At 36.0% G+C, this 23905-nt stretch overlaps 2 protein-coding genes across 9 annotated transcripts in view; one reads left to right on the top strand and one right to left on the bottom strand.

Annotated features, from left to right (window-relative positions):
* Positions 1-9772, top strand: part of POLG (DNA polymerase gamma, catalytic subunit) — a 31297-nt gene extending 21525 nt beyond the window's left edge. For 6 of the 7 annotated variants that reach the window (XM_031955581.1, XM_031955584.1, XM_031955583.1 and 3 more), the window contains 2 exons: positions 8925-9085; positions 9286-9546. In XM_031955581.1, the coding sequence (XP_031811441.1) occupies positions 8925-9085; positions 9286-9350 (226 nt within the window). In that variant the 3' untranslated portion in view covers positions 9351-9546. Of the gene's footprint in view, positions 1-8924; positions 9086-9285 lie in introns of all 7 variants that reach the window. The other variant, XM_003755551.4, reaches the window with a different exon arrangement.
* The window catches only part of FANCI (FA complementation group I), a 65015-nt gene continuing 49583 nt past the window's right edge, over positions 8474-23905 (bottom strand). For both annotated transcript variants that reach the window (XM_031955577.1, XM_031955578.1), the window contains exons 28-38: positions 20766-20817; positions 20328-20455; positions 20147-20215; positions 19889-19982; positions 19435-19619; positions 12248-12301; positions 12109-12168; positions 11505-11579; positions 10957-11052; positions 10403-10525; positions 8474-9725 (exon numbers count right to left, since the gene is read on the bottom strand). In XM_031955577.1, the coding sequence (XP_031811437.1) occupies positions 9654-9725; positions 10403-10525; positions 10957-11052; positions 11505-11579; positions 12109-12168; positions 12248-12301; positions 19435-19619; positions 19889-19982; positions 20147-20215; positions 20328-20455; positions 20766-20817 (1008 nt within the window). In that variant the 3' untranslated portion in view covers positions 8474-9653. The remainder of the gene's footprint in view (positions 9726-10402; positions 10526-10956; positions 11053-11504; positions 11580-12108; positions 12169-12247; positions 12302-19434; positions 19620-19888; positions 19983-20146; positions 20216-20327; positions 20456-20765; positions 20818-23905) is intronic.

Genomic DNA, 23905 nt, shown 5'->3' with positions numbered 1-23905 from the left:
GTAAATAGTGTTTTTTTTTTCCCAATTACATGTAAAGATAGTTTTCAGTGTTCATTTTTTATTATAAGATTTTGAGTTTGAGATTTTTCTCCTTCCTTCCCTTGTTTCTCTTTGCCTCTCCAGGATGGCAATAAATCTGATATAGGTTATACATATGTATGCAATCATGTGAAACATATTTCCACATTAGACATATTGTGCAAAAAGAAACAGAACAAAAGGGGGGAAAACCCATACTCCCCCCCAAAGTGAAAAATAATGTTTCAATCTGCATTCAGACTCCACTAGATCTTTCTTTGGATGTAGTTAGCATTTTTCATTTTGGAATTGTCATAGATCATTGTATTGCTGCAAAGAATTTAATCTTTCATAGTTAATTATTGTACAATGTTCCTGTTAATGTTTACAATGTTCTGGTTCTGCTCACTTCACTCAGTAACAGTTCTTGTAAGTGTTTCTAGGTTTTTTCCAAAACTGCCTCCTCATCATTTCTTATAGCATTCATTTCTTTCTTTCTTTTTTAAACAGGAAACACTAGCATTTCTTTTTATTTTTTAAAAAATATGGTAGAAATATACATTGAATCCAATATATGCATACATATTTATACAATTATTGTGCTGCACAAGAAAAATCAAATCAAACCAGTAAAAAAAAAAAAAAAGAGAAAGAGAAGCAAAATAAAATGCAAGCAAACAACAAAAAAGAGTGAAAATGCTATATTGTGAACCACACTCAGTTCCCACAGTCCTTTCTCTGGGTGTAGATGGCTCTCTTCATCATTGAACACTTGGAATTGGTTTGAATCATCTCATTGTTGATGAGAGCCATCATGCCCATCAGAATTGATCTTTGGATAATTTTGCAGTTGCCGTGTACAGTGACCTCCTGGTTCTTCTTATTTCACTCAGCATCAGTTCATATAAGTCTCTCCAGGCCTCTCTGAAATTGTCCTGCTGGTTATTTCTTACAGAACAATAATATTCCATAACATTCATATGCCATAACTTATTCGGCCATTCTCCAATTGATGGGCATCCATTCAGTTTCCAGTTTCTTGCTACTACAAAAGGGCTGCCACAAACATTTTTGCACATACAGATCCCTTTCCCTCCTTTCAGATCTCTTTGAGATACAGGCCCGGTAGAGACACTGCAGGATCAAAGGGTATGCACAGTTTGATAACTTTTTGATTATAGTTCCAAATTAGCATTCATTTCTTATAGCACAATAGTATTCCATTTCATTCATATACTACAACTTGTTTCAGCTATTCCTCAAATGATGGGCATTCCTTCAATTTCCAATTCTTTTTCACCACAAAAAGAGCTGCTATAAATATTTTTGTCCATTTAGGTTCTTTTCTCTTTTTTATGATCTCTTTGGGGTATAGCCTTAGTAGTGATATTGCTGAATCAAAGGATATGCACAATTTGATTTCCCTTTGGGCATAGTTCCAAATTGCTCTCTAGAGTGGTTGATCATTTCACAACTCTTAATTGCATTAATGTCCAAATTTTCTCATATGTATCATTTTTCTTTTCTGTCATATTAGCCAATTTGTTATATGTGAGGTGGTACTTCAGAGTTGTTTTAATTTGTGTTTCTTTAATCAATGGTGAGTTAGAGCATTTTTTCATAATGACTTGATAATTTTAATTTCTTCATCTGAAAATTTCCTATTCATATCCTTTGGTTATCAATTGGAGAATACAAGTGAAGTGTATTCTTATAAATTTGACTCGGTTCTCTATATATTTGAGAAAGGAGGCCTTTATCAGAGAAATTTGCTAGTTTTCTGCTTTCCTTGTAATCTTGTTTGCATTGGTTTTGTGTAAAAACTTTTTTAATATAATCAAAACTATACATTTTGCATTTCGTGATGTCCTCTACCACTTGTTTGTTCATAAATTCTTCATTTCTCTTTAGATCTGACAGGTAAACTATTCCCTGCTCTCCTGATTTACTTATTGTATTACTTATGTCTTAAGTCACATATGCATTTTTTACTTTATTTTATTTTAGTATATGATGTCAGAGGTTGGTCTATGCCGAATTTCTGCTGTTTTTCAGTTTTTCCTGCAATTTTTGGAAAATAGTGAATTTTTATCTCAGAAGCTGGAATCTTTGGATTTGTCAAATAGTATATTACCATATTCATTGACTATTGTATCTTGTGTAACTAACTGATTTCACTCATCAATTACTATATTTCTTAGCCAGTACCAAATAGTTTTTTTTTTTGTTGTTTTTGCTGAGGCAATTGGGGTTACATGACTTGTTCAGGGTCACACAGCTAGGAAATGTTAAGTATCTGAGGTCAGATTTGAACTCAGATCCTCCTGACTTCAGGATCTATCCATTACACCACTTAGGTGTTACTTTTTTTCAACTCTATAATAAAGAATTTTTGATAATTTGATATGGCACTGAATAAGTAGACTAAGTAGAGTTGTCATTTATTATTATATTAGCTTGGCCAACCCATGATCATTTAATATTTTTCTATTTATTTAGATATGATTATTTGTATGAGAAGTGTTTAGTAATTTTGTTTGTATAGTTTTTGGATTTATCTTGGCAGATAGACTCCCAAGTCTGTACAGTTATTTTAAATGGAAATCAGCTATCATATTGATTGAGCCTGGCACTATTTGTAGTATTCCACACCTGTGGGGCCTCACCTTTTCAGCAAACCTTATTATCAGTTTAACAGTCATCCCATGCTTTGATTGATTTAGGAAAAGTACAACCAGAGAACACTTTTGCAGGTGCTTCCTATATGAATTAGTTTTTATGTTATGAGGAAAAACAAATTTAGGGACAACTTGTGATGATTATTTTTTTTCCCCTCAATTCAGTATCTGCTGTCTTGGTTCCTTTTATATGTGGTGTACATTATGATGACAGTGTACATATAGCCATTTATATAAACATAAAAGAGCCTTCAGATTATAGGCCAGTGGGAAATCCCAGAAAGGACTATCAAAGAGCTGGTTGGCAAATATTTAGAGAAAAAAAGAGCCAGTATAGTTGCATCAAGAATAGGTCATGCCAGATTAATTCATTTCCCTCTTTGAGAGGAATATTAAACTAGTAGATGCTAAAATAATGTGAATATAGTTTACTTAGATTTTAGTAAAGTTTTTGATAAAAATTTTCCTTTTTTTTTTTTTTTTTGTGGAGAAGGATCAAGATAAAAATCAGCTAGATCTAGAACTGGTTAGATGGCCAAAGAGCAATTGTTGTGTTTTATATCAGCATGGCAAGAGAGCTCCAGGGCAACATATTACCCTTGGCACCTTTATTTGGTCTTATGCTTTTAAACATTTGTGATTGATTTGTGATTTATAATTGATAAAATATGGCAATCAGATTTGCAAAGGTGGGAGGAGTGACTATCAGTCATCTAGACAGTCTAGAGCAAGTATTCCTAACCCAGGATCTGTGAATTTATTATTATTTTTTAAAATAATAGCTTTTTATCTTCAAAATACATGCAAAGATAGTTTTCAACATTCACCCGTGCAAAATCTTGTGTTCCAAATTTTTTCTTCCTCTCTTTCCCCCACCCCTTACCCTGGACAGCAAATAATCCAATATAGGTTAAATGTGTGCAATTCTTCTATACATATTTCCACAGTTATCATGTTGCACAAGAAAAATCAGATCAAAAAGGGAAAAAAAGATTTTTGAGTTGAGGACTAAAGTGATCACAGCTGTGCATGAGGAAGATGACTTGGGCAGCTATGTGGATGAATTAAAGAGGGAAGACTAGACAGGCTTCTTAATCTTTTTTGTGTCATGGACCTTCTTTGGCAGCATCTCATAAAGCCTACGAGAAGTTCGTATTATTAAACACAAAATAGAATACATTAGGATTACAAAAATAATTCTATTAAAATTGTTTTCAAAATATTAAATTCATCCAATTCCAGGTAAATAACTTTTTGACTAGAGACAGGCAGGCCAATTCATTACGTTTTTATAGGAGCTAAGTTAGAAAAGAATGGGGTCCAGATTAGTGTGGTTGAAGTGGAAGTGAGGAAGGGATGGAAATAAGACATGGTGAAGATAGAAACTAAAAGAGTTGCTAATTGAATGTGTGAGGCAAGGTAGAATGACTGGGAGAACAGTGTCATTAGTAGAAGTAGAAAAGTGTGGGTAGGGTAAATTATATTCCCTTTTTTTCTTCCTCCCTCCTTCTCTTTCTTTTATCTGTCTTTGTCTCTCCCATAGACTGGAAATGAAGGAGCTACTTACAGGATCAACTCCATAGCCGATTGGCATAGAAGTTTTGACTTTGTTTTCTAGCCTGGGCTGGTCCCCTTCACCTCAGATAGCCAGCCAGCTAGTTCCTTTTTTGCCCCCTACAGCTTCATCAGATTGGTTCTGCATTTGGTGGCAATACTCTTAGTGCACTTAACTTTAGCCCTTGTGTAGCTTAGAAGTCTTAAATTCAAGGAATCCACCATCCTCATCCTCTGTAATAGCAGCAACTACAGGAGCATATTAACACTGACAAAATTTCAATTTTCAAAATGAGTTTAAGATGCCAGAAGGACATAGAGATGGAGGTTTCTAATAAAATTTAGAAATAATAGGCCTTGAGCCCTGGGGAGAGATGGAGGATAGTAATAAAGATTCGGAGTCATCTGTATAGATGATAATTGAGGCCATGAGAATGGATGAGATCACTTGAGGAAGATTTTTATTATTTAGAAGAAAGCTTAGGATGGAACCTTGGAGTATGGCCATGGTAAAAAGCCCTAATGAGAATAAAGAGACAGGGATGACTAGAGAGGTAGGAGGACCATGAATGTGCAGTTTTGTGGAAGCCAGGGTAGAGAAGGATCTTAAGGAGAGTAGTTTCCAGTGTTTTTATGCTGCAGAGAGAGCATAATGTTGTTGGGGATTTAGTGGTATGGTCATTATCTTGACTCTGGAGAGAAATTTTTCATTTAAAATGGTATGGACTGAAGACAGGGAAGACTTAAGCATGATTGGAAGAAGCAAGAGGAGAAATTGAAAATGGATGCAGATGTGATTTATGGATTAAGGATATGTAAGAGATAGGAAGGAAGGATCAAGTATAGAGGTGGAAGGGTACCTTTTCATCTGAGACTAGAGAAGTTTAAAGAAATGGAGGAGGGGAGGAAGAAAGGTAGCTTGTCTCATACACAGTTTCAGTTTTAGTAAAACTGGAGTTTGTCATTTGTTAATAGAAGAGGACAAGGGTAAAATTGGAGACCCAAGGAGAAAATGTTAGGAAGAGCTCCTTTGTACCTTATAGACCTAGTCAAAATGAATTTTAAAAAATATTTTTCAGTTCAACCCAACGTTTTTTAGCAAGATGTATTCAGTACTTCAGAAGGGACCAGTTTTCCCTTTGCCGATGCCTTTAAAATAAAAGTTCTGTTTAGTCAAACCAGTCTAAATTTGTTAAGGGTTCTGAAAAGGAAATTATATTACTAATTCTGCTATTTAGCTTAATGCCTGGCACATAGTAGGTATGGAATAAATATTTGTTGACTGGTAGAATTCAGATAGATGTTGCCATATGTGGTGACAATCAATAGTTTTATGGATCACTAAGATCAATCTGGGTAACTATCGTGTCCTGCTTTCTAGAGCCCCCAAGTTGGGATGACAAAACATACTGTTGCTTTCTAGAGCCCTCACACCAGGGTGATTAAAATATACCGTCTTAATGGAGAAGTGATGAGTCAGGACTCCTGAGCGTGGTGCAAATATGGAGTCCATTTATTTCAAGGACTTTCCCCTTTTTATACCTTCATACCCTTAAGTAACAAAAACACTGGGCATGTGCTAAGTATATACTGTGCACGTGGGACCACATGAACAACCTGCTATTGTACATAGTTTGCCACCTGGAATCACTCTGCTTCAATCACAACACAGGTTGTCACCCCCCCCTCCCCTGACTTCTCAAGAAGGCAGAGAGCCCTTAGGGGAGATGGGGAGCCAAAGCAGACATTGTTAGCAGATTCCCTCTGGGCTGAAGGGTCTTATACCTCACCCAGAGTTTCCCCATTGTCTGTGACCCTTTACAGGTAACAATTTCTTAGAGGGAAACTTAAAGTTATAGAACAGAATTTGAAAGGAAGCACAGATAATTCAGACATTTGTAACTGAGATGCTGAGATGTTAGGATTGAGGAGATAACATGATTAGTCTTTCATAGGGGATTTAATTTCAAGTTAAAAATTTTTGAAGTGAATAAACCAAATTAGACACAGGCATATGATAGGGATATTTAAACAATCGAGTATGAGATTTATTTTATGTCCAGCTGTTACTGCTTTATTTCTCCTGCCTCAGACCCTCTTTCGTATTGCCATATAATTTCAGTACTGTAAGGGATCTGAGATCTCATCAAGTTGGATGTTCCCTTCAAAAGTGTAGATTTCTAGTAATATTTTTTTACATTGCTTCTCCTGTGTAATTCTGTTGGCAGTTATGACCTTCATGCACATCTACACTTCTCCATTTCCTCTTAATTTTTGAGACAGTATTCCGTGACTTATAGCCATAGAGAATAATTGGAAGGTTATCAGCATTAAAAATGATGGTTCTTTGTTTTTGTGCGGTTAAGATCATTATGTAGCACAATTTCCCAACAGTCAGCCAGTTCCACTTTTCCTCCTCATACTCCATCCTGAGCTCTTTTTGTTATGCATCTACATTACCTGTCAAAAGATGCATGTGCTGACATACTATTTGGCTCTGTGGGCTGTCTAAACTGTTTATCATAATCAGCTTGAACAATGGGTATTCTTTATTCAGTGAATTTTTCCTCTGTGGTTTCCAGACATAATCATGAAACTTAATCAGAAACTTTGTTCAGTCTCTGCCTGGGCAGTCTTCCATTCATTCCTAGAATGCTTCCCTTGCTCACATCCACCTTTTAGAACCCTTAATTCCCTAATGCTACCTACTATCGGAAGAACCTTCCTATTAACTCCAGTGTTAGTGTTTCCACAAACACATCTGAAATTAATTTTTTTTTTGGATCCTTAAAATCTAGCAGAATGCCCGATACATAGTATATACTTAATAAATGGTTTTTGAATTGATTAGAACAAAACTTTTGATTTAGATCTTGGCTGGAGAGGTCAAACTGACCTGGATCCTTTTTACTTTTTCTTCCTTTATTTTCTCCAGTGATCTCATCAGTTTGCATGAATTTTAATTATCTTTAATGCTGCTGAATCTCAGATCTACATATTTAGCCCTAAATTTTTCTTGAGTTCCAGGTTTAGCAGTTGACAGGACATCTCTACCTTGATTAAGCTCAACTTTTCAAACTACATGTTCACAAGAGAATGTTTTTTTCTATGAAAACCCATCTCTTATTTCTGTTAAAAGGTACTGCCTTCTTACTAACATCTAGGTTTGCATCCTCCAAGTCCTCTTGAACTTCCTGCCCTTTCCCACTCTCCCCCAATATAATATTCACTCTTTTGCCCAGTCATGTAATATATATCGTACCTTTTTTTCCCCCCCAATCCCTTGGCCACCAGCCTAGTTCTGACCTTTAATTAGCATCTCTTACCTAAACTATTACAAGTTTCCTAACTGGTCTTCTAGAATCTCTATCAATCAACTTTAAACTAGTATCCATATACATAACTTTCTGCATGTTATTGTTCCAGTCAGTCTGCATTCTAGTGACTTCCCAGACTTTACCCATCCCACGCCTTTTCTTGGCCATCCTATATATTGTTTCCCCTTCTTTTAGAAAGTGAGCTTCTGAGAACACGTATCACTTGTTCTTTGTATTCCTAGTACTTTGCTAATTTTTTAATTTGCCTATTCAAGGATATTCTTTGCCATGATCATCTAGTTTCATTTATAACAGAAGTTCTTTAATTTATTTGTGTATCATGGACTCCAATGTTTCTTAAATGCATAAAATAACTCATTATATTGAAAGAAGTATTTTTCCACCCACATTTGTTAACCTCTTTGAGTCATAATGAAGTCAAGAAGTTCTACCAATAACTTTCTATTGTCTTGATCATTGAATAAGGATCTCTCTGACCCTAAATTTTACAGATAAAAACTCAGTCTTAGAACTCTTCTCCCCACTCCCTCATCTCCAGTCTTTTATGCCACTCCACTAGTCATTGAAGAAAGAGGGATGGTGGGACATTTTGGATTTTTTTTTTTTCTTGCTATGGCAACCTATGAATCAAAGAATTTATGAAGTGGTTAGCCTACTGATGATGATCTTACTTTTAAGCCTTTCAGGCATAGTACAACCTTCTAGACAGAACTATGCTGTTTAGAACCCAGGGTCACCTCCATTCCATGAGGTGTCACTGGGTAACTAAATCATTTCAGTCGTCTTGCTAACTAAATTCTGGTTGAAGGACTCTTAGAAAAAGCGTTTATCATTCTAATCCAAGAACAATAGTTGAATTTATACGTGATTTATAAAGAACATCAATCTGAACAAAATTAGTTTATTTACATATTGATACATACTTCTGGAACTTTGCTGGTCTCAGCTGATGACAGATTAAAAAAAAATTGTGCTGTGCTTTGAGTTTTTGGTATTGATATCATGATCGTTTCTACCAAGATTAAAATAGTAGGGTGACAATTTTATTAAACAAGGATCAAATAATGCCCACTAATGTTGCGGTATTAAATTTGCTTTTTGCTTTAAAAGCAAAAAATTTGTCATATGTAAATGTTCATGCAAAGTAGGTTTCAGCCTAGCAGAAAAGTGGAATTTAGGGTGGTTAGGCCCTTTGGATAGTTGGTATAGGATTCTGTGGAAAATTATAAATTTAACCTAAAGGATTGAGAACAAAATAAGACAGTATGTGTTTTTATCTGTCAGTCTTTGACTGTGGGAGCTGTTCACTTAGCAAAACATATCTGGTCTATTTCAGATGCATGTTTGCCTATAAATTAGGTCTTAACGACTTGCCCCAGTCTGTGGCCTTTTTCAGTGCAGTCGATATTGACCAGTGCTTAAGGAAGGAAGTGACAATGGATTGTAAAACACCTTCCAACCCAACTGGACTAGAAAGGAAATATGGGATCCCCTCAGGTGAGTACATTGTTCTATTTCTATCCATAGAATGCAGATATTGGAATTAAAGTTAACTTAAAGAGTTATAGGGATTTAAAAAAAAATTATAGTCATAGAGGCCTTGTTGGATAGAATAACTCTGTTTCTGGGAATTAACATTCTCAATCATTACCCAGTCACAAGACAAGTCCCACTAACCAATTTTAATTGTCTTTCAGGTGAAGCATTGGATATTTATCAAATAATTAAACTCACCAAAGGATCCTTGGAGAAAAGAAGCTAATCCTAGAAGAATGGTGTGGTCTGAAAGCATCCCATTTGCTCCTGTGGAGCATTAATACTGAGGAAGGCTCTTATCTCACAGTCTTAGTTCACCCTTTTTGGGGACAGAGTTTGCCTTGGGCCAAGTCATTTCTCCAGAAAGAGGACATTTTTATAGAGTTTATGTGCTGCTATTTGATAAAGCATTCTACTGACATGCCAAGAAGAATGAATGTTCATTTCAGTAGATTCAAAGCAAGTTAATAAAGGTGCTTTAGGTCCTGAAGCAGTTAAGAATTGTGATGTATGTAGCAACTCAGGGATTTCATTTTTTTTTTCTTTTCTTCTTGGCTGGTTCTTGACTATCATCATCTTTTCTCTGTTCGGATGCAACAGTCTGGAAGGAGAGTGAAATGTTCAAAAATAAATATTTTTATCCAAGTGTATTACTCCTGCTTTTTGGAGGAAAGGTTCTTCTCCTTTCACTATAGAGTACTTAATTTAGGGGAAAAGTATTTTATAGACGTGTGGGAAAGCCAAGTAGGGCATAGATAGTCCAGTATCTACTATTACCTACATTTAATTTTTTAAAATAATCAGATCACACTTGGTAATCAGAATCATATATTAGACAACTGAAATTCCCAAACCTCAATTTTATTTATTTAAATAGTTCAACCTCTTGCTTTTTTGTAAGGCAGCCAGGTACTTCAGTTTTCCAGTTATGTCCCCAATTCATATCAGAGTGTTTATTTTCTTATAGCAATAGGTTCCCTTCCTTTTTCTACAATTAGTCATTTTTTCTTTCAGTCTCACCTCTATTCCCACATGGATGCCATTATCATTAACCTATAAAAAGCAGAGTATGATGGAAAGAACACTTGGACTTGGGTCCATGAGCAGAAATCTCTTTGAGGCCCAGTTTTCTCATCTGTAAATGATATATGTATTACTTACCTCAAAGGATTAGTGTGCCAAAAACATTTTGTAAACTGCAAAGTGTTCAATCAGTGTGAGTCCTCTTTAGAGCTTATATCCAATTACATCTTTTGAAACAGAAAAAAGGGAACTGACCTGATCTGTCATTCTTTCATTCTCTTCATCTGTTTCTTGCTCCTGAAGAGCTGTGTCCAGGATGTCTCCATTGATTCTGAAATCTCTTGAGGTGCTGAGTTTCATGTACTGCATTAGGTTTACCTAGGACAATAGTAAATATAAAGAAAAAGTATTTCATTATATATGCAACCTCTCCTCTGAAGCATCTTAAATCATGTTGTATGTACAACAATACTGATCCTTCACTTCTTTCTTATGAAGAATGGAGTGCTGGACCTGCCGAGGATTTAGGACACCGAGTTCAAATTTAGTTTCAAGACACTTGAAAAGGCACTTGAAAGTTTTGTGAACTTGCTTGTTCTAATAAATAGTTCTAATAAACTGCCTTTATTTATCTGTAAAATGGGCATAATAATAACACCCTCCAGGATTGTGAGGATAAAATGAGATGAGATATTAATATTTTTTCAAATACTTCGCAAAATCTGAAAGTGCTATATAAATGCTAGCTATTATCATCTGCTCAAATTACTTTAAATGTTTTGTTTGAATTTAGTATTCATGTGAATTACCTTGGACTTTTTAGAAAGATGGATGAGAAATTTCTCATATTGCTCAATGGCAAAGATGAGGTTAGGAATTGGTTTGGTCTCTCGAAGAACTCTAGCCTAGAAGGTAAAGAGAAGGCAAATGTTATAACCAAATTTTCCTGGCTTAGGAGTCCTATAGTCCATTATAAATCTATGACTATATACTAACAGTGGGGATTGATAATATATTCCTCAGATACCAGAACTAAATAAACTATAAAACTTCTTTAACCAAGTAGAATGGTTAATGAATTTAGGGTTCATCAAGCCATCCTAGGCCTATATGTACCAGAATCAATTTTTCAAAATGTTACTCCCAAAGTGATTTGCTTTTGAAGAACCAGTTGCAGTAGGTCCATTTTATCATTTGCAATTCACTCTGAGAATTGAAGCCTCTCTTTTGTTTTAGTCTCTCTTTTGTAAAACAAAACAAAAGTCTAAATACAAATCATAGATCATTGCAAAAATGCTTGAGTACTAAGTGAACTACTAAGTTGTGTCAAGATTTAAGTCTCAGGACATAAGCTCACCATGGCTGTGGTGACTGCAGCAGTTTTCTCTTTTTTCTTCTCTCCTGCAACGCTTAGGCTTTCATTCTGGATATTCTAAAGGAATTGAAAGCAAGAGCCTCATTAGATTGTCCCTCCAAGCCTCACTCCATGAGAATTCCAAGAGAACACTGGACTGAGAGAAAAAGTGTTATATATGTAAGATATAGCTTATTAGCAGAGATACCACCATACTTCTGTCCTCACCAGCCCTTTGCTCATATTCCCAGTAGGCTTCTTATGGCAGTTTTAGGATTACTAAGTCCCAAGTGCATATTCATTCCCTGCTACAAATGCTAGACAAGAAATCAAAGGATTCTTGCTGGGTACAAATTGTATGAATGGAGAAAAATGCAACTTTCTTCAAAAGCTTCTAACCTAGAGTGTCTGGGGGCTACTGGATTGTTTAGTCGTAGACTGGAGACTTTTGCTGCAAACTTGGTAAAATCATTTGGTTTCTGTCAGTAGTGGTTCTATCATTCCTTCTGTGTACAGGGAAGAAATCTATTTTGGATATTTGATACACAGTCCCTGCTCTGCTCTGGTACATAGGAATTAACCCAAAATTAATATTTGTTTTTCTTACCTGCACATAAGAGATGAAAGCATAGCATTGTGGTGTCAGATGGGAGCCTGAGAGCTTAACCTGCAGAGCAGAAATGTAACGATTGATTGCATTTCAAATAAAATCTCTTATTTCCCTCCCGCCAGAAAGGCAAACATACCAGTTTTTCCATACGGTTAGGAATTCCTCCTGAGGTACGGCAAACCTGGAGATACTGATAGAAAAGAAAATCTTTGTTTCAGCTTTCCTTAGATAAGAGTGAAAATCATTGTGGTGGAAGGGAATAAGTGTTTTTTTTTTCTTTTTTTTTTTTTTTTTTAATTTAATAGCCTTTAATTTACAGGATATATACATGGGTAACTTTACAGCATTAACAATTGCCAAACCTCTTGTTCCAATTTTTCACCTCTTACCCCCCCCCCTCCCCTAAATGGCAGGATGACCAGTAGATGTTAAATATATTAAAATATAACTTAGATACACAATAAGTATACATGACCAAAACATTATTTTGCTGTACAAAAAGAATCAGACTCTGAATTATTGTACCATTAGCTTGTGAAGGAAATCAAAGATGCAGGTGTGCATAAATATAGGGACTGGGAATTCAATGTAATGGTTTTTAGTCATCTCCCAGAGTTCTTTTCTGGGTATAGCTAGTTCAGTTCATTACTGCTCCATTAGAAATGATTTGGTTGATCTCGTTGTGAGGATGGCCTGATCCATCAGGACTGGTCATCATCTAGTATTGTTGTTGAAGTATATAATGATCTCCTGGTCCTGCTCATTTCACTTAGCATCAGTTGTAAGTCTCTCCAGGCCTTTCTGAAATCATCCTGTTGGTCATTTCTTACAGAACAGTAATATTCCATAATTTTCATATACCACAATTTATTCAGCCATTCTCCAACTGATGGACATCCATTCAGTTTCCAGTTTCTAGCCACTACAAAAGGGCTGCCACAAACATTCGTGCACATACAGGTCCCTTTCCCTTCTTTATAATCTCTTTGGGATATAATCCCAGTAGTAACACTGCTGGATCAAAGGGTATGCACAGTTTGATAACTTTTGAGCATAGTTCCAAACTACTCTCCAAAATGGTTGGATTCTGCTTCACAACTCCACCAACAATGAATCAATGTCCCAGTTTTCCCACATCCCCTCCAACAATCATCATTATTTTTTCCTGTCATCTTAGCCAATCTGACAGGTGTGTAGTGGTATCTTAGAGTTGTCTTAATTTGCATTTCTCTGATTAATAATGACTTGGAGCATCTTTTCATATGGGGAATAAGTGTTGAGCCCGAGGTAAAAGATATAGGTTTTGAGTTCTAGCTATATACAAGTCACTAAGTCAAATTAAGCATATATATATGTCAACAAAAATAAAGTAAAAATATTACTCCTGTGGTCAATTAGTTTACATTCTAAAGGAGAAGACAACATGTATGTAACTATATAAAGGCAGAATCTATTTGTGATAAGTGGAAGGATTTAGCAACTGAGGGAACTAGGGAATGTCTAGGCAGAAAGTCTGAATCTTGAATGAAGTCAGAAAAGTAAGAGTCAGAGATGAGGAAGAAGGAAGAGCACTGGAGGCACAGGAGATGGGCAGTGCAAATGGCCAGAGCAGGGCGATGAAGGGATGTGGATGCCCTTGTGAATGTCTGTAGGAGGGAGCATAATTGAATGGTGGAATCCTTGAAAAGAAGTAAAGTGTAAGAAAATCAGAAAGGAAGGAACTGGGTTATGTAAGATTTCAAATGCTCAAATGTAAAGGTTTCCTATTTGACCTAAAAGATAATAGGGATCCACTATTTTTGAGTAAGCTGAGATTTGAGTTAAGGATAAGTGAGAGTGGGGAAAGACAGGGAGACCAATTAGAAAAGTACTGATATACCCCAGAAGAGATGATGAAGGCCAGCATCCAATGGGCAATTAAGTAATTTCCCCTCTTGAGCATCAAGTTTCTTCATCTATAAAAAGGAGATAATACTATGCTATTTCCCAGGGTGGTTATGAGGTTATGGTTGTAAAGGGGAACTACTGTTGCTACTCCATTGAGAAATATTCCTGAATGGAATCTCTCAAGTCAAGTCAACAAGCATTTATTAAGCACTGTGATGTTCCGGGTACTGTGCTAAGCACCAGGGATTGGGGGAAAAAAACAAAACAAAACTATACAGGTCCTTGTCAAGGAACCCACCAACAACCATGTACAAAGAAGATACAAACAGGATAAGCTGGAAATAATCAATGGGAAGGCATGAGCTTTAAGAAAGATCGGGTCTTTTATAGAAAGTATGATTTTAGCTGAGACTTGAAAGAAGCTAAGAAATAGAAATGAGGAAGAGCCTGAAAATGCTCGGAGTCAGGAGACAGGAGGGCCTTATGTGACAACAGCCAAGGAGTCAGGATGACTGGATTGCAGATTATGTAAGAGTAAGATGTAAGAAAACCAGAAAGGCAAGCGAGGGCCTGGGCATAAAGGGCTTTGAATGCCAAATAGAGGGTTTATATTAAACCCTGGAGATGACAGAGAGCCACTGGAGCTTATTTAATGAGGAATGGGTGCACTTTAGTAAGACACTGAGAAGAGGCTGGACTGCAATGGTGGAAGAGATGAGTCAAGGAGACCACTCAGCGGGCTATTGCAATGGTCTAGATGTGAAGTGATGAAGGCCCATTCCAGGAAAAAAGTGTCAGGAAAAAAAGAGGCATATATGGGAGAGATTATGAAGGTGAAATCAATAAGACTCGGCAACAGATCAGATAGAGGCTGTTAGCCGGAGGGAAGGATAATAAATTCAGTTTGGGACATACTAAATTTAAAATATCTATAAGGTGCAACTAGGTGGCACAGTGCCTTAGAGTGTGGAGGACTCAAGTTCAAACCCAGCCTCAAACACTAGCTGTATGACTCTAAGCAAGTTACTGAACTGTCTCCAAAAAACAAAACAAAACAAAACAAAACAAAACAAAACTGTGAGACATCCTGTTTGAGAAGTCTAATAGACAGTTGAAGGGAAGAATTTGGTGGTTGAGAAGTTGGGACTAGATAGTTGAGAATCAGCAACACTGAGATAACCGAACCCATGGGAACTGATGAAATCACCAATAAAAATAATACAGAGCAAGAGCTGGCAAAAACAGGTGGTGGATTAGATTCAGCCCCCTGGCCACTATGGGCCAATCCCTGGTGTAGAGGGAGAAGAGAAGAGGGCTAAGCACAAAGCTTTGGAAGATGCTATTAGCTGTATATGTGACCTGGAGGAAGACACACTGAGAAAAACTGAAAGAACTGGGACAGAGCAATGTCATGAAAGAAAGTATTGAGGAGAAGGGTGACTGAGTCAGAAGGCTGCAAAGAGATCAAGAAAGATGAGGATTGGGAAAAGACCATTAGATCTGGCATTTAAGAGACCATGGGTAATTGTGGAGGGAGCAATTTCAGTTGGATAAATCTCACTGTGTCACATAAGTATAGGAGAAGGGAGAAGAATCTGTACACAATTGGGGAGATGAAGCTTTCTTTTCTTTCAGAAACACCAAAACCATTCCTTTTGGTGAGTGGAAAAGAATAGAAGCTATTCTTTCCCATCTTATTTCTCTACACAAACGGATAGCTCAGCTTTGCCTAAAGGGGCTCTTTCCCTATCAAGTCAATTGTCCCTTTATCTGGGACACCAGGTTATCTCATTATTGTCCTCTGTAGGAATGCCAACACAGACATTGCCAAGACTACTGATGCTCCACTTCAAAAGCTCATTCCCCTGCCTCACCCTGACCGCCAACTGCCTAGGAACAGATTTCTATACCCATTCTCAGGGATAACTGTCCAAATGTATTATGATGATCTTTTCTATGTCTTTCTGAGTGCTAATCTACTCTTGGGGATGAGATGTGATTAGCTGGTTTGAACTACTCTTTTGTTTTCCTATTTTGGACAGAAACATCTGCAAAGTACAAAGCAGAGGATACTTGCTATTAAATATCAAAAGATATTTGCCTTTTCTTAGGCAAGAATTGATGTTAGTGTCAGGGTAATTATAATAACAATAACAATAATAATGATGATGACAATTTACCTTTGCAAAGTACTATAAGGCTTTTAAAGCACTTTTTCACAACTCTATGAAGTAAAAAGATGAGTGCTATTCATGAAGAAAAGGGGGTTTAGAGAAGTTGGCTTGTCTAGTGCTCCCATTTAAGATTCAAAATGAGTCCTTCTGATTCTTAATACTTTCTATTACATTATGATGCCTTCTAACCCTACCATTCCTCACTTAAGCTGTTGTCTTATCTTTTTCATCACTTGAACAGCCAAACTTCTAGAGAAAACTATCCTGTCAACTTTTCTTACTTCTCATTTGCTCTTTTGCTTCTGTCCCCAACAATCAACTAAGACTGTTCTTTCCAAGGTTACCAGAAATCTCTTTATTCATCCTTGACCTTTCTCCAATATTTGGTACTGCTAACCATTTCCTCTTAGATATTCTCACCTTCTAGGTTTTTGTGCCATTGCTCCTTCTTCAGAGTTTCAATCTCATATATTCAATACCTGCTGAACATTTTCACCAAAATGTCCTAGAGGCATCTATGATACAACATGTCTAGAATATAATTAATTCCTCAGAAACTGCACCCAACTCCCCATCCCTATTCCTGTTAAGAAAGCATCGCCTGCTCTTCTTCAGTGAGTTGGGACCATAACTTCAGTCCTTCTCAATCCTTCACTTAGGTCTTGGCAACTCTACTTGCACATTCATTCTCTTCCTCCTGTTCTCTTTTTTCCATCCACATGGCCAGAGTTCTAGTTCAAGCCCTCATAATCTTCTAGCTAGACTACTGAATTAGCCTCCTAACTAGTCTCCCTACATTTTACCTCTTTTCACTCTAATCAATTCTCAATCAAGCTATCAAATGACTCCACAAATACTTAGAAGAAATGAAGCAAGGGATAAATGAGATAAAAGTACTTGAGATAAGGATTGGAAGAGTGAGTAGCCTAAAAAAAAAAGTGTTAAATTGTAAAAAGTTCTTATCTAAAAAATGGAGTCCCTAAAACCCCAAATAGATCAAACAGAAATAAATTATACAACATAATATGAAATATTAAAATAAAAACAAAAAAATTCAAATAAAATATAAGATAACTGACATCAAAAACAAATGATCTGAAAAACAGATCAAGGACAGAAAAGTCTGAGTTGCTGGATTGTTGGAAAATCATGTTTATAAAACAAAAGCCTATATACTATATTTAAAATAATCTTCAAAGTAAACTGCCAAGAACTACTAGAACCAGAGGGTAAAATAAAGGCAGAAATAATTCACTGATCATCTCTTGAAAATTACCCCTCCCCCCAAAAAAAGTTCTAGGAATGTCTCACATAGTTAATATTCAGGACTTTCTACATGAAAGAAAAAATATTGGAAGCAACCAGAAAGCAGTTCAATTACAATAAAGGTCACACAAGACATTGAAGCTTCTACCAAAATCCAGGGGAGCTCTTGGAATATATTTCAAAAAGCAAAAGAGAAAGGCAAAAAAAAACCCAAAACTTTTTTTTTTTTTAAACTTGGCAAAACTGAATATAATCCTATAGGGAAAAAAATGGACCTCAAGGAAATAGAACACTTTCACACATCTCTGAAGCAAAAACTAGAGCTTGTTGGGAATTCTGAAATATAAATGCAAGAATCCAGAGCAACCTAGAAAGGAAAATTTATCTCAGCAATTGGAAGAAGTTGTATGATGATGTATTTTTAACATGGTAATATGAGAAGAAACAAGTATAGCTTCAGAACCTTTTTATCTTCCATGGATACTGAATATCTCAGACAAGAAAAAGAGGTCCTAAGAGTAAATTGTTTCTGTTCCAAAAGTCAGAGGAGGGGAAAAGGAAAAGAGGTTTAAAAAGTGGAAAGAAGGAAAGAGGAGAGTAGAATTTGTTATTTCTCATAATTGGAGCGCAAAATAATACAGAGAGGAAGAGGTGAGATGGAGTAGAAATCAGAGAAACTTCCCTCTTATCTGAAAAAAGTAGGTATAGATATGGAGGAAATAGTCACAAGTAATATATTTAACTCAACAGGGAAATAGGAAGGGAAAAGTAAGGAGGAATTAGAGGAAGGATATATGAACAGAGATTATTTCTAAACTACCTGAGGATATATAAAAATATATCTTTTTGAAATGGCAAAGAAGTAAATCTGAGGGAGTGCTCATAAAGTTGGGAACATGATAATTTAACTGAACAAGTTATGGTACATGAATGTAATGGAGTACTACATTGCTTTAAGAAATGATGGAAAGGATGGTTTCAGATAAACCTGGGAAGACTTAGATGAACTGATACATTGTGAACATAACTAGGAGAACAATTACACAATGACAATATATATGGTAAAGTTAAACAACTTTAGAAGAATTAATAAATCAGCATAGTGATCAATCATGATTCCAGAGGACTAATGATGAAACATGCTACCTGTATTCTGACAAAAAAGTGAAGAACAGGGAGTGCTAGATGGGATGTATTTATTTTTGTTTGATTACATATGTGTAAACAAAGGTTTTTTTTGTTTTGTTTTTTCCATTTTCAATGGAAGAAGCAGTTTAGGAGTAGAGAGAAAAAGGTGGATTTTTGCTGATTGAAAAGAATTCAGAGAACAAAAAACTCCAAAAAGAAGCACATACAAGGAGGAGAGTTTTGAAAGTAGCAGTTTACACTTTTTAAAAAATGCAAGTAGTATGAAATAAAGATACAGAGTTATAGATATATCTCTTTTCCTATTTTGCTGTGTTTGGAAAGGCTTCTTTTTTGGTATTTAAATTTAGAAGGGAAAAAATAAGTCTCCATTTGGTATTTAAAAGTCCTTCAAAATCTGGATCTGACCTATCCTTCCAGGCTAATTATATATCATTTCCTCTCATAACACTATATGGTCCAGCTAAGTTGACCTATTTGCTGCTTCACCTACATGGTCCATTCTCCCACCTCTGTGCATTTTTACTCAGGTCCTCCTACCTCCAGGCCCAGTGCTTTCTTGATGCGTCACTAGCTGCCTCTTGCTTACTAGTTGTATGACTTTGGTCAAGTCACTTAACCATTCTAAGCCTCAGTTTCCTCATCTAAAAAAATGGGTAGAAATGTACTTATCTGACAGGACTGTTAAGTAATACTGGAGAAGTTTGTCCTAACTAAGACCAAATGAATGACAACTCTAAGACCTTGGAACAAGGCACACCTGGTTTGTCCAAGTTTTATGATGTGAATTTGGAAAATGACTCTAGTAGTCTGGGCTGGTGGACATGGTGGGACAGAACCAATTACTCACATATTTAACAAGAGCTGTAAGGATAGTGTAGATCTTGCTGAGGTTCCTTAACAGGCTGTCCACACAGCTGCCGGATGGCAGTGCTGTCTGCACCAGTTCATGGAATGCTGTGAGCAGAGTCCCAAGTTGCAATATAGCTGCCTTCTCCAGGGTCTGGTTTAGTGAGACTTCCTGAGAAGCCTCCTCTGAAAGAAGAAAATATCAGCAAATGTAAATCAAATAGCTTTATTTTCTGGTCAGAGAAAAGAAGTTAGGTTAGAAATAACAGCTATATATTAGAACCCTTCTACTTCAGTTGACAGTCTAGTAAAAATACATTTGTAGTTTACCAGAAATAAATATCACACAACATAAAGTTATATGAATGCTAGCTCATAAATTCCCATTCTATAAATAGTTTGATAGTGCTTTTCTGTCTCAATTCTGAACTGTTTTCATGTAAATGAGTGCTTACCTGACAGAGTCTCTTGGCCAAGATGACCCTTAAGTTTGGTAATCAGCCAGTCTACTTCTTCTAAAACCTTTTCAGCCTGACTGAGAACTTGTAACTACAAAAGAAAAAGGGATTTGGTGATGTGGTATGTAGGACTCAGCTGAGGCAAAGGACTGGAGATATGGGAGCCAGGCCCCTGGGTTTCAATTACTGTAATTTGTTCTTGGTTATTTGTTCTACTATGCAGTACATTCATATGTCTCTGGCAGAAACACTTACACAAACAGTGGGAGCTGCTGTTTTTAGATTCACCATTGCAAAGTGGTTTGGTTTTTCTACCTCTATATCCTGAGGAAGGAAAAAAGAGTGAGAGTCATCAGTACATAGGACATCTTCATTTCAGATCAGAAAAGGCTCTAGATGCCCAGGCGTCCAACTCTAGATCTGAAGAACATTCTACCTGATCTAGATCTCCAAGCTGTCCATGGATATCTTGGGACAGGTCACGGAGTACGCTAACAGGACTCTTGCACAGAACATGGAGGCTGAAGAGAAGATTCATCAGGCCCTTGCAAAATGAGGCATCCTCTAGGAAAGGATCAATGATCAAGTTATAAGCCAGTAAGCCCATTTTGGCCTACTCTACAAAAAGCTGTTCAAATCACATTGTAGGCTGTCCAGCTACACACTAGTTCAATATATTTTTAAAAACCATTCTGTGTGGATCTGTCTTCCTATCTATCCATAAGCCAAATAAGTTAAAAGTAATTGTCCACTATCATGACATAACAAACCAATAGAAAAATAGTATAGTCCTAATATCAAAAGAATATTTGTTTAATAAATGCTATCTGATGAGAATGATTTATATATGGCATTAAAAAAGAAAAGTACATACCTAAACTGTTTTCCTTGCACATCTTGACTGTCCAGGAGAGCATCTGCATAAGCTGTATCAAAGTAGAAGGATCATATGATAGTAAACAAACCAAAAAATGGTTCCAAGAATTGAAAAAAAATAAATAACTATTGGGCATTGCATGTAATCAAGGACTTCTTTCAGAAAGATTTTGTGCTTGACTTAAGATTCAAAACCTACCATCTTTTCAGGGATTAAAATTTACTAATATTCCTATCATTTCCTGAAAGGAGCTATTAAATTTAAATACATATCAAATGCTAACATGAGGTTCTGTGGGAACGTTTCCCTTTGTATTCTAGCTGCATTAATTTTGCTATTGGAAAGTATTTTCCATTTCATGTAATCAAAATTGTCTGGGAGGAAATGAAAAAGAATATGAAACAACAAAATCTGTTAAGCATCTTTAAAAAATTTACCAAATTCATCATAGTCTTTCCAAAACTGTTTTGCATGTGTCTACCTCTGAACTAACATGTGAACTTTAAAATACTGCAGATTTCTCCCCCTCAGCATTATAACTCTCTTCCCCAACTGCATTCCATAGCTCCTGCTTCAAAGCCCTCCTTTCTAACAAATAAAATGATAAAACAAACACACAAAAAGAACCATGTTCTGGCTATGCCTGAAAATTTATGTCTTCTTTTGCACCTCTAATCTATCATCTTTGACAAGAGGTAGGAAACATGATACATTAGTCTTCTTGAATTATGGTTTTCTATTATATTGATCAGAATTCTTAAGTCTTCTAAAGTTTTTCCCTTTAAATGTTATAATCATTGTATAAATTGTTATCCTTGCTTCATTTCATAAAAAATTTTTCTAGATTTCTGAGTCCATTCTTTTTTTGTAATTTCTTCTGATGTAATATTCCATTATATTTATATATCATAATTTTTTTTCAGACAATCCCAAGTCGTTTGCCAACCCTTTAGTTTCTAGTTCTTTGCCACAAAGCACAATATTGCTATAAATATTTTTGTACATATGATCCTCTCTGTGATCTTTTTGGAGTATAAGTCTAGTAGCACAACTACACAAAAAATATAGAAAGGTTAAGTGTCTTTTTTGAGTGTATCTCAAAACTTTTCTAGGAGAATGGTTACAACAATTTATGTGCATTAGGGTGTTCTCCCATATTTCCTCCAACAACTATCATTTTTCTTTTTTGTCATCTTTGTCAATTTGAAGGGTATGAAATAGAATCATACCATTTTCATTTTTAATTTGCATTTCTCTTAATATTAGTGATTTGGAATGTTTTAAAATATGATTTTTGATAGCTTGTACTTCTTTTGAGAAATGCTGGTTCATATCTTCTGAAAACTGATCTACTGGGGAATGGTTCCTGTTATATCTATCATTTCCCCAAATCTTAGCAATTAGAACTTCAGAGAAATTTGCTGCAAAGATTTCCACCCCTACTCCCCCTTTTAATTCTATGCATTTTTTTGGTAATCAAGGTATCTTGAGTGATAAAACAGAAGAAAAAAAAAACTTTTGTTCAGTTATGCTCTGCTTGGTAATGTCAAGTAGTCCATAAAACAGGGAGACATTTATTACCAAAAGTGTTTGCCATTGTTATGGAGGATATTTATCAAGAGTCCAAAAGAAAGGGATTTCCTATAGCTTTTCAGTTGCTCTAGTTTATGGATGACATTATGCTGATTGCATCAAATTCCTCAGCAACAAAATGGTCTTAAATGAGTTCCATAATCATGAAAAAAAACCCCAAAAACCAGAAAAACAAAATTTGGTCTAGCCAGTCACAGGAAAAAATAAGTAGATAAAGAACAATAGACTATGATACATAGTTGATATGACAGCCCAATGCACTAGTTTGTTAGTATTTTTATTTGGAACAAATATTGTGGATGAATGACTTAGGCAATGAGCTAGATCCAGATATAAAAAAGGGATAAGAGCAAGCTGGATTGTCTTTGAGGAAACTCTACATTCTTTTAATGATCTCAAGCTTATCCCTGTAATAAAAGTTTGCCTTTTTAACCCCACTATGCTTCTGGTGATATATATCAGTCTTCAAAGAATTAAAACTGCAGATCAATGAAACATGCTACAATAAAGAATAGTGCAGAAATGGCATAAGAGATACCAGAGAAACGCATGATCAAAAAAGGAGATACTGGCAGGTCATGTAGTGAAAAGAACAATTATGGACAGCCCAAATGCTTCATTGGTATTTATACGATTTATACTAACTGTGGGAAGGTACTCAGTTTAGTAAAAACTCTACTGAAAGTTGAAAGCGATAAGAATATATGGAAGGGTTGAAATGTGGAACTAAGACAGTGCTATGCATCAAGTTGGTGTTTAATGATCACTGAACAAGATTCCAGTTCCCAACATTCATTAATGTTCTTTCATTCTAGCAGTCTAGTTGCAGTACTGATATGATTTTAGTAAAGCATATGATATAACAACTCATTTTTATTCTTGTGCAAAAGTTAGAAAGTAGGCTAAATGACAGTACAATTAAATGGATATTGTCTGGTTGAAAGGTTGGACCCAACCTTAACTGTTCAACTTCCACGTGACAGTAGGTCTCCAATGGAATATAAAGGATCTATGCTTTGCTATTTTCCCCCTGGATTTATCCACTTGCAAATCTAATAAACATACCATCTATGCTTTTATTCAAGTAACAGATAAAAGTATTAAACAGGATATGGCAAACAAGAGATCCCTACTACGCTACAACAGAGATCTTTCCAAGCTGACATGAAATCATTATTCATGACTGTGTCTGGACATTTAACTAATTCTAAATCTTCTAAAGGTATTATCATCTAGCCCACACATCTCCATCCCTCCTCCCCCAAAACAGCCATGCAACTATGCTGACTGGGTGCACCACCAATTTGTTTTATCTAATTCTCTCACTCTCCACAGCTGTTGCTCCAAACTTCTCTCCTCAAGCTTTTCCTTATTACCGTCTATCTCATATTTGAAGTCTTTAACCTTCTATCTTATTGAGAAAGTAGAGGCCATGTGCTAGAAGAACTCTCCTCCTCCTCCTCTAATTTCATGACCACTGGATTTCATCATCTCTTCTCCCCAATCTCTCTTCCTTCACCCTGAGGAAGAAAGGGCCCACCTCT

This window comes from Sarcophilus harrisii, chromosome 2, assembly GCF_902635505.1.
Source record: "Sarcophilus harrisii chromosome 2, mSarHar1.11, whole genome shotgun sequence".
Classification (NCBI taxonomy): Eukaryota; Metazoa; Chordata; class Mammalia; order Dasyuromorphia; family Dasyuridae; genus Sarcophilus; species Sarcophilus harrisii.
Note: the sequence above shows the minus strand (reverse complement) of the source record. Positions and strands in the feature narration are given on the sequence as shown.